Source organism: Lactuca serriola, chromosome 7 (assembly GCF_051521515.1).
Source record: "Lactuca serriola cultivar US96UC23 chromosome 7, Lser_US96UC23_V15, whole genome shotgun sequence".
Lineage (NCBI taxonomy): Eukaryota > Viridiplantae > Streptophyta > Magnoliopsida > Asterales > Asteraceae > Lactuca > Lactuca serriola.
The window spans coordinates 1802579-1820169 of record NC_136414.1 but is presented as its reverse complement, the minus strand read 5'-3'; the positions used below and the strand labels follow the sequence as shown (position 1 = coordinate 1820169).

Below are 17591 nucleotides of genomic sequence, written 5' to 3'. Positions count from 1 at the left end.
AAGCAAAATAATTGGCTTCGCCCGGGTTCGAACCGGAGACCTTCAGTGTGTTAGACTGACGTGATAACCAACTACACCACGAAACCGATTGAAAGCAACATCATTACACTCTTAAATGTCTTTATGTAATATGTAAGCAATTCAAACTCCATGATATTATCCCTAAAATTTTAGCAGATTATATGTATTTTTTTTATGACAGGTGTTTTGTTGTTGGTAAGATTAGAAATATAAATTTGACTTTTTCATACAAGTAAGAAAAATAAACAAGTGTTGTTACGTATTAACGATCGAGGGAATAAAATGGATAAGTATGATAGAATTAATAACTTGTTTGTTTGTTACATAATAATAAGAATCCCATATATATAATGCAATTCATTTTTAGGCAGGTTTTTATCCTATGGGGAACGAGCGTTTTTAAAATGGTAGCTTAATACATAAATAAAACATTCCATTTTTCTAAATTAAACATTAACCAAATTTACTTTTTTATATAGAGACTGCTGAAATAAAAGTTAGATCTGAAAATGCAAGGGCTAAAATGGACAAGCTGAATCGATGAAGGGTTGCTATGTTGGATAAAAAAGAGGTGAAAGGTTGCAATTGGAATTTGAAGAATTGATGAACACATGCATAATTTTCATTTTACAAAATAACATACGTTGTATGTAAAGGATCTGAGAGACGTTGGAGCGATAATTAAAGTTAGGGGTCTTGGCACTTTCTCCAATATTGCATTTGTAAGTTTTCATCAAGGCTCTTATTAGGTACGTACGGTTGTGCAATCGATTGAGTAATATTATAATTTTCTTGAATGTTCAAGGATATTGATCCTAATTAATTATTGATTCTCTCGTAAACTCCAATGTCCAATATGTATGTGCATACATAGCTGATAGTTGTATTAATCTGTACATGCATATGCATGTGATGGTTTTTTCTCTTTTACAAAGCAAATGTGATTCAATCATTCAATTCAATTCAATATTTTGTTCTCTCGTGCATTTGCTATATATCATGAATTTTCTGTAACGATCTTTCAAGAACCGTATGATTCTAACAAAACAGTAATGACTTTTTGTTTCTGCTTGTATTTATGTTAAAATTGATAAACAGTTATGGGGATTTGTGGGTTTGTTCGATCTAAAGCAATTGTTGTTGACATGATACAATTTTTAATTCGCATTGCTAGCATCGTTATGTTATCAACATTCTTGAAATAATTATGAACTCAAATCTATTTTAATTATATAAATGGAGTTGCACTACGTACGGTACCATCGAGTCTATTAGCAAGTAATTCTAATTCGCCGATCAATCGTGCATGTCATCTGATTTTGTGATGTGTTACTGCCCTTTAATTTGGTTATTTTGAAGGCTAGGATATGAGCTACATATCCCTCCATCATCTTGCTTGGCAACTTTCTCTTTGATTCACATAAAGTTTTCCGGATTAATTTTTAGTCGATCTTACTGATGTACGTGTATATATATATATATATATATATATATATATATATATATATATATATATATATATATATATATATATATATATATATATATATATAGTGGCGGACGCAGACTATTTTAGTATACGAGCCGGAAATTGAGCAGTGGCCCGGGACCCCCAATTCTCCACATAGGTCCGCCACTATATATATATATATATATATATATATATATATATATATATATATATATATATATGTGTGTGTGTGTGTAATTAATACAGTATATATTTTTGTAGGAAATATATTAAGAGCCGGCCATGAGTAATGCAAATTCTGGTGCGGGCAAGAATAAGATGTCGATAATACTAAAGGCTGTTTTTCCGCTACTTGAAGGAACCGACTTAGCTGCATGTATGGTAGTATGCAAGCAATGGGAAAATGTAGCTCAAGACGACTACTTATGGAAGTGTCTTTGCATCAAGAAATGGCCATCAATATCTGCGTCTCCTTTGGTAAATAATTACCGCAAGATATTCAAAGCATTATGCATATGTGAAAAGGATCATCGTCCAACTTCCTTAGCTCCAGGTATCTCCTTGAGTGACCTGGACTTCTATATCGATATATGGGATGCAGACGAAGGCCATGGGAGGTTACTCTTTTCAGAAATTGCATCAGGTCCTACCCTTCGTGAAGGCAATATGAGCCCGCCGGATGGGATCGTCCCCGGGCTGACGGATCATTTAGAGGGTCCCGAGTACAAGCTAACCTTGCCGGTAAAATCATCATTGTCGATTTCTTCAGCACAGGAGGTTCGTGTTTCGGTGCTCATAGCACGGAAGGACTCCAATAAAGTTGCATGCATACTAAACCACTTGCTTGATTGCAATACTTGCATAGACTGGTCTGAAGGGAGAGCAATTGCATATGCTCAAATAGCTGAGTTCCCACTTGCATGCCCCTTCGTCAACTTTGCCACGTCCAGCATTAACTGTGAGATCTCTTTGTTGTTTATCAGCCGTGGTGGTGGTGGTCAATGCCTTGATGTTTTTGGGATCGAAATGAACTTTTTAACGGCCTACACTGAGGAAGGGGTGCTCTGGCTCTTGTCCATGCTTCAGTGGCAATAGATGACTAATGAAAAGGAAGAAAATTAAGGTTAATAAGTGTAAAAATCAATTAAAGTTAGGACTTGATGGAATTGGAAACCCACCTTAATTTTGCATTAAGTCCTTTTTTGTATGCATTGATTAAGTAAAATACCATTCATGCATACTGCACATATATTAACTTTTGTCCCCCATGCATTGCACCACTAAATAAGAAACAACACATTCATAGTTCGATAATATAAATTTCATCATTCACGGATAGGATGTTGTAATGTGTTGTGTCTTTAAAATTGGTTTACTATGTTGTTGTTTTGTTTGGTTTGGTTGAGCAAGTTTGCATATAAAAAATTGTTTTTTTTTAACCCAAAATATAACAATTGTTTTTAGCAAAAAAAAAAAAAGTAAATTTTAAGCCTATAAAACGGGGGAACGGGGGCGGATCTGGGGTGATGAAGGAATTCGGGGGTGGGATCGGGGGCTATGTAAACATGGTATTCAAGGGCGGGGGCAGTGATGATGTAACGTACCAAAACTAATAACATAAAATTTTCGTTTTTAAATTAATAAATCGTTAATACATAACATTTCCACAAAACCAAGGTAATCAAGATTTATCAAAACATCATCCAATCAGAGTAAATTGCAGAATGCGGAAACATGTGGTGTGTGCTCTGCAATCATCCCGAGCTCTTCCATTTAAAAACCGAAAACCTGAAACATAAACTGAAACCGTAAGCACAAGCTTAGTGAGTTCCCCAAGATACCACATACCACGCACACATAAATCGCATACTGGGGCCCCGCCCTTCATCGGGCCTCGCCCAGTATCAAGTCCCACTCGGCCTCGGGCCCTGCCTGGCATCAAGCCTCGCTTGACTTTGGGTCCCGCCCGACTACAAGCCCCGCTCGGATTACAGATCTGTCAATTACCAGGCTCCGCCTGACATTGGGCCCCACCTGATACACACATAATCATATAACCATATAATCATATAAACATATAGTCTTACTAGCACATTAATTGATCACCAAGACCATAGCATACCATACAGTCCTTGAGCTCCTCCCAGCATCGAGTCTCGCCCGGTAAGCATAAAAACACATACTAATAACTAGCATATAATGTACTCATCAGGCCCCGCCTGGCATCGGGCCTTGCCCGGTAAGCATACCATCACACAACACATGCAAGAGTCACGCATACATCTGGTTTATTGTAACGCGTCTATCACGGGATTGGAGCGATGTTGACGTAAAGGGGTTGTGTTATTGCTTACGCTTCGAGGCAGCTGAAGCCTCATGAGGCGAACTATTCGACGCATGATTTGGAGCTGGGGGCTGTGGTTTTCGCCCTAAAGATTTGATGACATTACCTCTATGGGGTCTGCTGTACTATTTATACGGATCACATGAGCCTGGGGTACTTGATGGATGAGCTGAATCTGAATATGAGGCAGCATCGATGGTTGGTTGTGGTGAAAGATTATGATTGTGAGATCCTTTACCATCCGGGGAAAGCCAATGTGGTGGCCGATGATCTTAGCCGCAAGGTGGTTGCGGCTCTGATCAGGGATATTTTTATGAGGATGACAGTGATTGCTCCGCTTTTTGTGACAACCCGAAATTTCCATTGTACGAACATCATCTATTCATTAGAAGCTAGTTCAGTTTCAGTGATTTTCAAGCTTTTCCGAACAAGTTTGTGTACATTAGGGTTTATGTTTTAGATGATATCAGGAGAGTGGATACTCCTGGCATTGTGAAACTTGGGCATTTCAAGTTTCATAATATTTCAGTCCAACATCAGGAATAAAAACATTTTCTGTCAAAATATTCCAGGACTATAAATAGTTTTCTGAATTAAAATAATTCATTATTCACAATTCCAAATAGAGAAAAGCCATATTCTCTCTGACGGATCTTCGGGTTTTCATCCCAGATTGTGAGTCTACTTTTCTATATGTGATTCAATACTTGTTAGGTGTTTATTAACATCAATTGCATGCTTAGATTACAAGATCCGGGAGTTTACCGCCCAAGAACGTTCTCGGGGAGTAAACTCCAAAATGGAACTTTAATGCTTTCTAGACCCATCCACATGTTAGAGGACTTATCAAGGACATTGTGTATGATCTTTATAGCCTAGAAATCATCCAAGAAACACAAGTTCTAGGAGTTTACGGCCAAGGAACTCCCTTGGGCCGTAAACCCCTTTTTAAGGGCAATTAGTGCCCTAAACTCCCCTCTAATGCTTAAAGACCTTTACCCTAAATTGCTTGTGCTTATTTTAGGCATCAAAAGACATCAAATACATAAGTTTCTAGGAGTTTACGGCCAAGGAACTCCCTTGGGCCGTAAACCCCTTTTCAAGGGCTTAAATGCCCTAAAACTTTCCCCAAATGCTTAAGGACTTTAACTACTAGTACTTGTGCTTGATTAGAACACCAAAAGCTCCTCAAAATCACAAGTTAGTAGGAGTTTACGGCCAAGAACTCCTCTTGGGCCGTAAACCCCTTTTTGTAGGACAAAAATCATTCCAAGCTACCCTTAAGCCTTTAGACAAATTACCTTGCACCTTTGGGACTAGAATGGAGAGTAGAACACATAGAAATCACTCCTTGAAAGGAGTTTACGGCCAAGGAACATGACTTGGGCCGTAAACTCCAAGTGAAGGCACCAAAGTGTGCCTCTTGTCCCCAATAGCCTTAGATAAATTCATGGATGCCATTCTTGATGTTTAAGTGCCTCAAATCAATTAAAATCCTAGAGTTTACGGCCGTAAACTCTAAGGTGAAGGACCTTAGGCCGTAAACTCCCATATGGAGTGTTCTAAAGCCTTAAACTACTTCATGTATTATTCCAACAAAGCTAGGAGTGTTCTAGATGCAAGATAACACCACAAAACACCCAAAAACACCATTTGAGGAGTTCACGGCCATAAACCTATGAGTTTACGGCCGTAAACTCCAAGGTGTGGGGTTTGTTGGGTGGTGAACTCCTATACAAGGCCCTTTGATGTTTCAAACCCTTTTGCCTTGTCCCGTAGCAACTTAGATGCAACCATTTGAACCTTAAACACTCATAAAAGTGTTTAAATGTTTTCTAAGTGTCTTAACTTATTTATTTAAGTTATTATATGTCTAATTAGTTATATATATGTTTATTATATGATAACTAGGCTCGTGCGTGTAAACCAGTCTCCGTTTGTCACCTAGCACGGTAGCCGACACTGCAATTCAAACGACTCACCACAAGTGAGTTCATACCCCTTGAATCAACCTTTGAAATGATTTTAAGTGTTTTAAATACTTTATGGGGGGGGATACAAGTCAAATACATATAGTTATTGCTTCAATCACATGTGATTGCATTTAATCACATGTGATTAATAACTAGGAAAACAACGATTTTTACCACTGTTCAAACTGTTTTTCCAACTGCTTTACTATTGAAATGTTTTACAAACTGTTTTACTATCCGAACTTATTTATAGACTGTGATTCAACAAATGCTTCTTATACTTAAACTGTTTTACCAACTTATGCCTTCAAAATGTTTTATAGATCGACATCAAGTCGATCTTCTCTTGAAATTATATTACTGCTTCAAATGTTTTATGAAAACTTATTTATGCTTTTATATATCCAATTGCATGCCCATATATGTATAGATATATAAATAATGTTTAAAGGGCTTAGGAAGGCCATCCGCCCTATTTCCTTTTCCTCGATTTGGATGTGGTCTGGTGGGATTTCGGGTGACCATCCGAAGGTCGTTTCCATATTACTTATATATCATATATACATATATAGACATAAAGGTACTTCCATATTCATACTCATCAGTACATCATTAGCTGGTTACCATCGGGGTAACGCAGGATCATACATATACAGATATACTAGAAACAATACATATACAGATATACTAGAAACAATACATATACAGATATACTAGAAACAATACATATACAGATATACTAGAAACAATACATATACAAATATACTAGAAACAATACATATACAGATATACTAGAAACAATACATATACAGATATACTAGAAACAATACATATACAGATATACTAGAAACAATACATATACAGATATACGAGGAACGATACATATACGTGAATACTTAACAATTGTGATCCACTGTATCGGGCATGCCTTAAATGTCATGGCCTGAGTTGTAGCCAGAATTCTCTTGGAGGGAGAGCGTGAGTTTGCATATAGATCTATACTGGATTGACTATCCTACACCTTGCTGCTAGCTACAGCCGGACCTGCAGGTCTGCGGGTGCCAAACGTCATTTCTTATTACGACCGTTCATTATGTCGTTGATTATCGGTCGATAGCATGGTGCAATTAATCACAATAAGCCTTAATATAAATCCGGTTTAAGGTAGTAGTATTTAGTACAGCAGTAGTCTTATTATACAAAGCTACAGTACTACAATGATTTACCCATTACATATTTTAGTGATAATCTCACTTAAGCATTAATGTACAAACTATATTTTTAACAAATGATAGTTATATTTGGGTAATCACACACTTTACAACAGAAAAGTTTACAAGACAGCCTAGCCTTGGTAGAAGGTTACTTTTATAGAAAATATAGGATTTTCTAAGTGATTCAAACTTTTACAAACACTTTCAAACATTTACTTACATTTTTACAACTTATACATTGAGACAGGTTCAAACGTTTTTACAAGAAACATTGACACTAAAATACTTATGAACTCACCAGCTTAATGCTGATAAACTCTTTCAAAATAACTTGTATTCTCAGGTCATCAGTAGACAGGTACCGAGGCCAGCTTTTGAGAAGATGGAGTACATTCAAGACTCATCTCATTTTATTTTGTGTTTCATTATTTTTGGTGTCTATAACTGTACAGAACACTTGTATTAAAATTATATATTTAATGCAATGGATGATGTTGTTTGCTTATTTACATTTACTGTGTTGTGATACTGTACATGACGTCCTCCGCCCCATAACGTTTCCGCCGTTCTTGGTTTTGGGGTGTGACACTTTTGGAGCAGATTTGAGAGGCATAGATTGAGGCTATGAAGGAAGAGCACCAGAAGAGTGATCGCATAGTGGGTCACGTGGTTTCCTTTATGGTTAAGAACATCTTTTGTTGCCTAGATATGAAATTTAAATGTAAGTGATTAAGGGATTAAGCACTTAATAAGAGGGGTGGTAAGCAGCCACATACGCTAGGCACACCGAGGGGTATGCTGCGCGCACGAGGTCAGCTCCCCGATCCTCGGTTAACTGCGAAGTATGCCCCACATACAAACTGAGTCAAACCAATTAACTTGGTTGACTTTGACCATAATTTTGACTAGGGTTTGACCTAAGGGTATTTTAGGTATTTGAATGGTAGTTTGAGTCTTGGTTACTATTATTCGTAAAGGTGACCAGTAGTGCGGGTTTTAGAACAACGTGCCAATTCAGTTTTATGTATGTCTGTGAGGTGAGTCTTTTTAACACCTTAAGTGGGTCGAAGGCACTAAGGCCAAGACATTGTATTGAATGAGTAAAATTGTATGCAGTTGTATGATTATGTATGATGTGATCGTATGATTTATGTATTGAGCTAGTGTGGGCTCGGAGTTATTATGGACTCGGGGTTGATACGGACCCGGGGGTTGATTCGGACCCGACACAACTACTTGCTGTTATTTTGGGTTGATAGGGACCCGGGGGTGATAAGTACCTGACACACCCACGTGTTGTTATATTATATGTATGTTGTATGTGGTATTTTGAAAAGCTCACTAAGCTTTATTCTTACATTTTATGTTTATGGTCTTAGGTATTTCCAGTTCAAAAGGGAAATGCCCGACATGCTGGCACAACATCCTCGCCATATGATTTTCGCGCTTTATATATTTGTACTATGATGTTTTGGAATAGTGTAATGGTTGATGGTTTTTGGTACAATCAATGAATCAAATTAATAGTTTTTAAATGAAAATTGTTAGTGCTATTTTTTTGGGTAGTTAGATGTTGGTATCAGAGCATTGGTTTGAGGGATTCAGGCATACTCTCGGGTGTGTCAGAACTCAAAATGAGGAAATGATAGTTTTCTTAAATAAAAATGAATTTAAACTTTTAAAAAGGATTTTATTTAAGAAGAAGGGTTGCGATGCATACGATCAACCGAGCTCAAGTAAGTGGTTCCCAAATTACCCATACTTATGTCTTATGATTCGTATGCTTGATATGAGAATTGTATGCTAGATTAGGGCTAAGGATACCTTCAGGAATTATATGATAGAATTTCCTGATTTACATGATGCCTTATACCCTAGTGGAACTTGATGCTATGTATTACATGGAATTGATATCGGCTCAGTTATTCGCTAAGTGTATGCTTTCAAAGTTGTATACGATTAGGATTGTATACCCCTAGAATAATCAATTTGGCCTCATATCATGTTCCTTGTTTGGTTGTAGACTTAGGGTAGAATCCTCATTTGACAATCTATGTGATCCTATTTTGTGTATAACTTGCATACATAGGGCAACCAACAATGTTGATTGAGGTTCTTTGTATTGCGAGTAGTGGGAGTTGAGGATTCCTAGTAGAAGGATATGCATGTTGTATGGCAAGGGATTAGTTTATGGTTTTAGTGTGGTGACTTAATAAGGGGGTGATGAGCAGTCGTGTACGTTAAATTTTGGGTCTTGTACCCTATTTAAACACATTTATGGCCACATGTTGTGACATCCCCATCTTCACGACCAGAAAAGACCGATTTTGTTTATGCTTTGTTTAAAAATCAGAGTAACATTTTAAATAAAAGTGTTGCAGAATTTGTCCCAAAACAAAATATGATAAAGATTTATCAAAAGCATTTCCATAGAAATGTATTTCATTAAAAAGACTCGGGATGTCATGTTCGATATAGATCATAAGCATAAACAATACAACATAGGCCTTACTACATTATTCCGTATTTACAGGCCTAAAATCCCCTAATCTCTCATCCCAAAACATCACATCTATGCTCATGCGCCACTACCTGTAATACAAGAAACTGAGTGGGTCAGGCTTGGGAGCCTGGTGAGCACATAGGGTTTTCAACCCACAATAAATAAGTTTATTAACTTTATCAAACCAAACAAACCTGATTACCCGTTCCCATTATCCTCACTTAGTGAGATGTGTGTGTTTATGTGTTTGGCCGAGAAGGAGAAAGAGGTGGGAAAAAAAGAGAGAAGATGATTTGACATGCATGGAAGTATGGGATTTTTAAGCTTGGTTGCATGTTAAATAATATGGAGGTGGCAATGCCACACAAATCCTCCATTTTCTCTTATTTTTAAACTTATGGGACAAAAATGGGCTTAAGGAAAGGAGTAGTGTAATAATTTGAGCCCATTCTTGTATTGTTCGAAAACATATAGCCCATAAGGAAAAGTTCTCAACCCATTGGGCCCTTAAGCGTATTCACGGCCCAATTTAGCATAAATGAATGGATTTGAGTCTATTAAAGTTATTTGGATTTGTTATGGTCCAATAAGGCCCATTAGGGTTAGAATGAATCATTCTAGGCCTAAATGGTCCAAAATATTATAGATTTGATGAATTGATGGTTTATTGGTCCCTTAGGCCCAATAAGAGAATCCTAGTCCATAATGGACTTGAGTCGGGATTTCTAGGGTTTCCAACCCTTACTTGCCCGTATGAGATGTATTTGAACAAGCATAGAGTGTAGTATTAACTTAGAGTACAAGTCTTACACTAGATGATGGTTCCATGAGAATAGAATTTTCCTAGCAAAAATGCCAGTTGTGACACTACTGGTATGGGGGAGTTTCACGCGTCTTGGGCTGAGGTGGCGCACCTCCCTACGCGTGAACACTGCCCCAAGGAAGGGTGGTTTGCGTGTGTCATGAGGCGGAAGACGGAGGCTTTGATTGGTCAATTCAATTTTGGAGTCGTTGGAGGCGGAAAAAAAAAGATCTTTACAAATTAGGAAGAATACACATTTTTCAACAATTGTCTCCTTTGGTCCCTTGATTTTGGATCAAAAGCAGAACAAAATCAACATTTTTCTTAATTTTTTTTTTTCAAAACTGATTTATAAAATTTACAAATTCCACCTTAGAGTTTTATATATTCCTATTATTATTATTATTATTATTATTATTATTATTATTTTGTATGTTTTTATTAATTAGGTTTTTTATTTAATTTAATCTAAAAAAATATATTGTGGAGTTGTGATCATTTCTAATGTCTAGTGGATTGGTGGTGAAACTAACGTGGCGCAGAGGTGTCAATATTTTTTCGGTGGATTGGTGTTGATGCCTATGTGGCATAGTAGGCTACGTGTGAACACCGCCTCAAAGATGGGTAAGTGTCTTGTGGCGCGATACCAGCTACGGAAGAAGACGAAGGCTCCGATTGGTGGAAGATTTGTTCGTGTCTATCTCTCTCTACAATCTCTCTCTTCTTCACCACTACTTCACTAGTGCACACCATTTCCACAACCAAGTAGGTTGGTTGTGAGATGGTTAAAATAATGACGTGACATATTTTCATCCCCTTCTCACGCGTGATACACCTCTTAGCCTAATGTTAATTATCTTCTAAAATAAACATACTTTGACTTACTTCCTGAATAAAACTATACCCGTCCTCCTCTGCCATCTGAAAACCCTTCATCATCTTCCTTTAGCTTTGCAAGTCCACAGCCACTATTATGTATTCGAATACAGCACCACGTCTAATATATGACGACCATTCTCATTACTCATTAGCCTAACAAATTTTCAATAAATAACTCGAAATATATTAAGCGTTTCTGTATTTTGTATTTTGTCGGAATTCGGAAATATTTTTTTTGTTAGCATCATAAATAGGTGAGTGATGTTGCTGGTAAAGAAGAAGCTTCCTGGACGGTAGGTTTGAACTCTGAAGTTATAAAAAGGTAAAAGATTATTTATCGATATATAATAAACAATTTTTCTTACTTCACATATATGATACTTGTTAAGTAACTAGCACCACTCTAATACACGTGTAACATTGAATTTCGAAGCTCATTTAAATTGAAGAAGAAAATGTAGCCTTAAGGTGCAGGAGCTTAAATATTAACGAAAAAACATTTTAAAATTAAAAAAGACAGTTAAAAAGTCAACCATGCTCCCATGCTCCCATGACCCTATACTTATTGAAATTTAAAACCTGTCAATGGCTTTTCCTGTAAATTGACACCCTCCACGTTTTGATTAAACTACAAGTTTAGTCCGTCGACTATTTGCCATTTGCCAACCTATAAGTACACTTCGTTGAGAACGTCTTTAACGTAAATTGGTTTATTTCATCATGTTTTTATTTTCGTTGTCGTTTTGGAGGCTAATGAGATCAATGGTGCATTGATGTGGATGTGTATTAAATCAAAATAAAAATTAAATAAACTAATCATTGTAATTTAAATTTAGGCCATCCACCTACTTTGTAGCATAACATTCATTAATTCTCAATGGAAGATTTTTTTTTTGCTCCGTTCGGATATAATTTTGAAAACGATGTAGACAAATTTGGGGGTTAAGATGAAGATCACGATTCTTTTTAATTTCTGTTTTGTAGCTGTTAAATTTAACGAACCAAAATCTATTTTAAATATAAATAAATAAATAAAAACTTCATGGACTGAAGCAGCGTGTTGATATATAATCGAGGGACGAAATTGGCAGTAGTCCTGACAAAACAACAAGTGTGCAAAGAGTTCTTGAAATGGATAGATAACACCCCCAAAAATCACGAGGAAGAAAGCAAACAAAAAATATTTATATATAAAACAGAAAGAAAGTCAGAAATCAGAGCTTTTCAGTTATTCAATTTAAATGACTTCTGATTTCGGGAAATTATGAGAAGAATCTTCTGATGAATTTCTTCCTTTACTTGACTATTATTTAAGAATCATACATTGCTTTGTCTCAACCCCATCATCTTCTCCACTCTCTGCTTTCAAAGGTAACCTGCTAACTTCTACTCAAACTGCTAGACCTGCGGTTTTCATATTTACAATTTACCTCGAAAAGGTTAGATTTCATGCTCGCAAATGTTTGGTGCTAGGTTGATTACACAATTTTTGCATGCTTAGGTTTCTTTTCCAGGCTTCTTCCTAATGTTCATGTTCTACATCCTAATTCTGTAAAAGGTTACGTTTTTATATGATGAAAGAGTTGGAATTCAGTGAATATGTTGTTGTACACTAAATGGTAATGAAAATTTATCTTAATTAATATTTTGACTTCCAAGGTCAAGGTGGGTTAGTTCTTTTCAATTTAATTTAGTGGAATTCACTTGGAATTTTAATTTTGATATGTATATTGTTGAATATGTGAGTTTTGGGTTATTTTAATTTGTTGTAGGTTTAAGTTGAGATTGAGAATTTGAAGATTAATTAAAATATAATGGATGAGAAAGCGTTTCCTGCTTGGTCATGGTCTGTGGATGATTGCTTGAAAGCGTATAACGTAAAGCTTGAGAAAGGTTTGTGTTCATACGATGTAGAGAAGCAACGTGAAGTTCACGGGTGGAATGAGCTGAAAAAAGAGAAAGGGAAGCCAGTATGGGAGCTTGTGATTCAACAATTTGACGATATGCTTGTGAAGATCCTTGTTGTTGCCGCCTTCATTTCGTTCATGCTAGCATACTTTGAAGAAACAGATGAAAGCCAAGAATATTCAGGAGGAGGATATGTTGAACCTGTTGTGATCGTTTTAATCCTAATCCTAAATGCAATCGTGGGCGTTTGGCAAGAAACTAATGCCGAAAAAGCCCTGGAAGCTTTAAAGGAGATGCAATGCGAATCATGCAAGACTTTAAGAGACGGGTATTTGGTGCCCGACCTGCCCGCTAGAGAGCTTGTACCAGGAGATATTGTGGAGCTGCGAGTAGGGGATAAAGTCCCGGCAGACATGAGAGTGGCCGTTTTGAAAACTTCAACTTTAAGAGTGGAGCAGAGCTCTTTAACCGGTGAATCTGTTCCTGTTTTGAAAGGAAATCATACAATTAATGATGATGATTCATCATGTGATCTGCAGGCTAAAGATAACATGGTTTTCGGTGGGACAACGATTGTGAACGGGAGCTGTACATGCATTGTTGTCAACACCGGGATGAGGTCGGAGATCGGGGAGATACAGAAACAAATACATGAAGCCTCCATGGAAGAATCCGAGACCCCATTGAAGAAAAAGCTTGATGAATTTGGGAACAGTCTCACAACCGTGATCGGGGCTGTCTGTCTTGCTGTTTGGGTTATCAACTACAAGTATTTCTTGACGTGGGAGATGGCCGGCAGCTGGCCGACGGACATTCGCTTTTCATTCGACAAGTGCACGTATTATTTCAAAATATCCGTCGCCCTTGCAGTGGCTGCCATTCCGGAAGGTCTTCCTGCGGTTATCACCACCTGTTTGGCTCTGGGGACAAGAAAAATGGCTCAAAAGAAGGCGATTGTGAGGAAACTTGGTAGCGTGGAGACGTTAGGGTGCACGACTGTGATTTGTTCGGATAAAACAGGCACGTTAACCACCAATCAGATGTCTGTTTCTGAGATTTTCACGTTTGGAGGGAAAACAACAAACGCTCCTAGGATGTTTCATGTGGAAGGAACAACTTATGACCCAAAAGACGGGGGAATTGTGGATTGGAGTTGCTTCAATATGGATGCTAATCTACAAGCAGTTGCTGAAATATGTGCTGTCTGTAATGATGCGGGAATTTATTTTGATGGTCGTGTTTTCAGAGTAACGGGTCTGCCTACTGAAGCCGCTTTGAAGGTGTTGGTAGAGAAGATGGGGGTTCCCGATCCCGATGTCAAAGCAAGAAACAAGCAGATTATGGCAAACTATCTCATCGATAACAATAGTGTTAAATTAGGCGAGTAATTATTAATTTAATTAATGTTATATGTTCTTTTTGCTAATACATACATATGGTTTAAATTATTAAATGCGTGTGTGTGTGTGTGTAAGTAGGGTGCTGTGAATGGTGGATGAAAAGATCAAAGAGGGTTGGGACATTGGAGTTAGACCGTGTGCGCAAGTCGATGAGTGTTATTGTCCGCGAGCCAACAGGACAGAACCGGTTGCTTGTGAAGGTGATAATTAATAAGTATTATCTTGAAACATAAATGGATTGATTGATTTCAATTTTCAAGATTTTGCATAGTAATAATTGCAGGGTGCAGTGGAGAGTCTGGTGGAGCGGAGTTCAGCAGTTCAGCTTGCGAATGGGCGTGTTGTTCCAATGGACGAAGCTTCTCGGGAGGTATTGCTTTGGAGACATGCAGAGATGAGTGGCAAAGGATTACGGTGTTTGGGTTTGGCTTATAAGGATGATCTTGGTGACCTTTCCGATTACAATGGCCAACACCATCCTCATCATCCTAAGTTGCTGGACCCGGCTTGCTATTCTTCCATTGAAACCGACCTTATCTTTGTTGGGGTTGTTGGTCTAAGGGTAATTAATTAAGTCTTTATTCTGGATTCGATTCTATTTTTAAGTTTTAACGAATGGAATGAAATTAACATACATATATATTTAGGATCCACCTCGTGATGAGGTTGATTCTGCTATTGAAGAGTGCCGTGGAGCGGGAATAAAAGTGTTGGTGATAACCGGAGACTATAAGTCAACCGCAGAGGCGATTTGTAAAGAAATCGGTCTGTTTGATGAATTTGAGGATCTGAGAGGTAAGAGTTTTACAGGTAAAGACTTCATGGGGCTGTCTCCATTGCAACAGAGAGATATTTTGTCAAAGCCTGGCGGGAAGGTGTTCTCTCGTGCTGAGCCAAGGCACAAGCAAGAGATAGTGAGGATGCTTAAGGAGATGGGTGAAGTTGTGGCCATGACAGGAGATGGGGTCAATGATGCCCCTGCTTTGAAACTTGCTGATATTGGGATTGCCATGGGCATCACTGGAACAGAGGTATATTATTATTATTATTATTGTAGTGCTTACTACTTAATGTGACTTGGTCGTAAATAAATCAACCAACCAGGTTGCTAAAGAGGCTTCTGATATGGTTCTAGCCGATGATAACTTTAGTACCATAGTTTCGGCTGTTGGCGAGGGTCGATCCATATACAACAATATGAAAGCTTTTATCAGGTATTAATGTTTCTGATATGAAATGAAAGTTTTTGTTTATCATTTAGAAATTAGAATATAGATGTCAGATGATGATGTCTGTTTATTACTTACGTACTATATTGTCTTAGGTACATGATTTCATCGAATGTTGGGGAGGTTATATCGATTTTCTTGAGTGCCGCAGTGGGGATACCGGAATGCATGATCCCTGTGCAGCTTCTATGGGTGAACTTGGTTACGGATGGTCCGCCTGCCACTGCACTTGGTTTTAACCCGGCTGATGTTGATATCATGAGGAAACCACCTCGTAAATCTAGCGATGCCCTGATAGATTCATGGGTTCTGTTTCGGTACTTGGTGATCGGGTGTTATGTTGGGATTGCAACTGTTGGTGTGTTTGTGGTATGGTACACGCAGGCGTCCTTCCTGGGTGTGGATCTGATAGGAGAGGACGGGCATACGCTTGTCTCGGTATCTCAGCTCACAAACTGGGGAGACTGTCCTTCTTGGCCCGATTTCTCAGTCGCACCATTTGCAGTCGCCAGCAACCGGGTCATGGCTTTCCCAAACCCCTGCGACTATTTCACCACCGGAAAACTCAAACCAATGACTCTCTCCCTCTCCGTCTTGGTGGCCATCGAGATGTTTAATTCCCTAAACGCCCTTTCCGAAGACAACAGTTTGCTAACAATGCCTCCTTGGAAGAACCCTTACCTCCTTGTTGCCATGCTCGTTTCCTTTGGTCTCCACTGTTTGATTCTTTATGTTCCTTTCCTGGCTCAGGTGTTTGGTGTCGTTCCATTGGGTTTCAACGAATGGCTTTTGGTCATCTGCTTTTCAGCTCCTGTCATCCTTATTGATGAACTGCTCAAGCTCCTTGCAAGGACTACAAAATCCACACAAATAAAACTAAAGACTGCTTAACTTACCTCCCCTCCCCTCCTTTCCTTCTTCTTTCTTTCTTTGCTCCCATAATCATAATGCTGCATCATCAGTTTGTAAACTTTTTAATTACAGCAAAAATAACCTGCTTGATGAAATCTTTTCATGTTTGTAATCTACCACATTTGCACTAGCAGCTTTTATATAAGATTCTACTTCTTCACCTCAACCATGCATCCATTCCATCCATAGTGTTCAAGTTTCAAAGAGTTTAGCAATGCCAATTTGATTTGCTATTATATATATCCTCAAGTTGACAAAAACCAAATAAAGAACTAATCAGTTTGATAGAAATTAAATAAATAAACATGCTTCAAATTAACCATGTTAATCTTTCAGTAGTTCATGAAGCAGAAGGTTTGAAGATGAATAAAACCAGTAACAAATATTTGTGTGTCAATCATATCACTATATGATGATTGCATTAAAGTCGTTTTTTTTCTTTAAACAGTGAGAATTTGACTTGTACAAGCTGAAAAAGCATGAGATTCTGTGCAAGGGGTGAACGGACAGCTGAAAGAAACTACCAAAAAAAAAAATTTTTTTTTGATACATTCCAGATAATAATCAAAACAATGATGAACCAGATCCTCCCTCCCAGGGAAGGAGAAAAAGTTTTCATTATTTATGTAAAGATTTAAAGAAAAAAAAACTAACCATCCACTGCTTCAATGCCATTTGAGAAAAACTTCAAGCAATTCTCTCAATCCTGCATGGTAATAGGAATTGAGCAGAAAATGCAATCCACCTATGGTTAGCCAACTGCCATGCCCCATACATAACTCAAAATTTGTCCAGATAAGATTCATGAAATGCTGGCCAGACAAACAAATCTTTTACCATCATCACTTTTACTGTAGGATTAAATCCCCATCACATTTAAGCTTCTAGAAAGTACTTGGAGTCAAAAGGTATGTTTCACAATCAAAACCCAAAAA

The 17591-nt window shown here is 37.7% G+C and overlaps 1 protein-coding gene, 1 non-coding gene and 1 pseudogene across 2 annotated transcripts; 2 read left to right on the top strand and 1 right to left on the bottom strand.

Annotated features, from left to right (window-relative positions):
- Positions 1-12: 12 nt before the first annotated feature.
- Positions 13-86, bottom strand: TRNAV-AAC (transfer RNA valine (anticodon AAC)). The gene has a single exon. It is a non-coding gene; the product is annotated as a tRNA-Val (tRNA).
- Positions 87-1777: 1691 nt separating this feature from the next.
- On the top strand, positions 1778-2819 carry LOC145063083 (F-box protein At5g39250 pseudogene; annotated as a pseudogene).
- Positions 2820-12342: 9523 nt separating this feature from the next.
- Positions 12343-16822, top strand: ECA2 (ER-type Ca2+-ATPase 2). The gene is made up of 7 exons (XM_079008424.1): positions 12343-12578; positions 12980-14495; positions 14594-14715; positions 14799-15077; positions 15163-15546; positions 15620-15729; positions 15840-16822. The coding sequence occupies exons 2-7, from the start codon at positions 13022-13024 to the stop codon at positions 16633-16635; spliced, it is 3165 nt and encodes a 1054-aa protein (XP_078864550.1). The 5' UTR covers positions 12343-12578; positions 12980-13021; the 3' UTR covers positions 16636-16822.
- The last annotated feature ends 769 nt before the right edge of the window (positions 16823-17591 follow it).

Bases quoted from the DNA above. Each gene is read 5' to 3' on its own strand.
- ECA2 (XM_079008424.1), top strand. From the start codon at position 13,022: ATGGATGAGAAAGCGTTTCCTGCTTGGTCATGGTCTGTGGATGATTGC. The intron at 14,496-14,593 runs GCGAGTAATTAT...GTGTGTAAGTAG, and splicing joins TAACAATAGTGTTAAATTAG to GGTGCTGTGAATGGTGGATG. The intron at 15,547-15,619 runs GTATATTATTAT...TCAACCAACCAG, and splicing joins TGGGCATCACTGGAACAGAG to GTTGCTAAAGAGGCTTCTGA.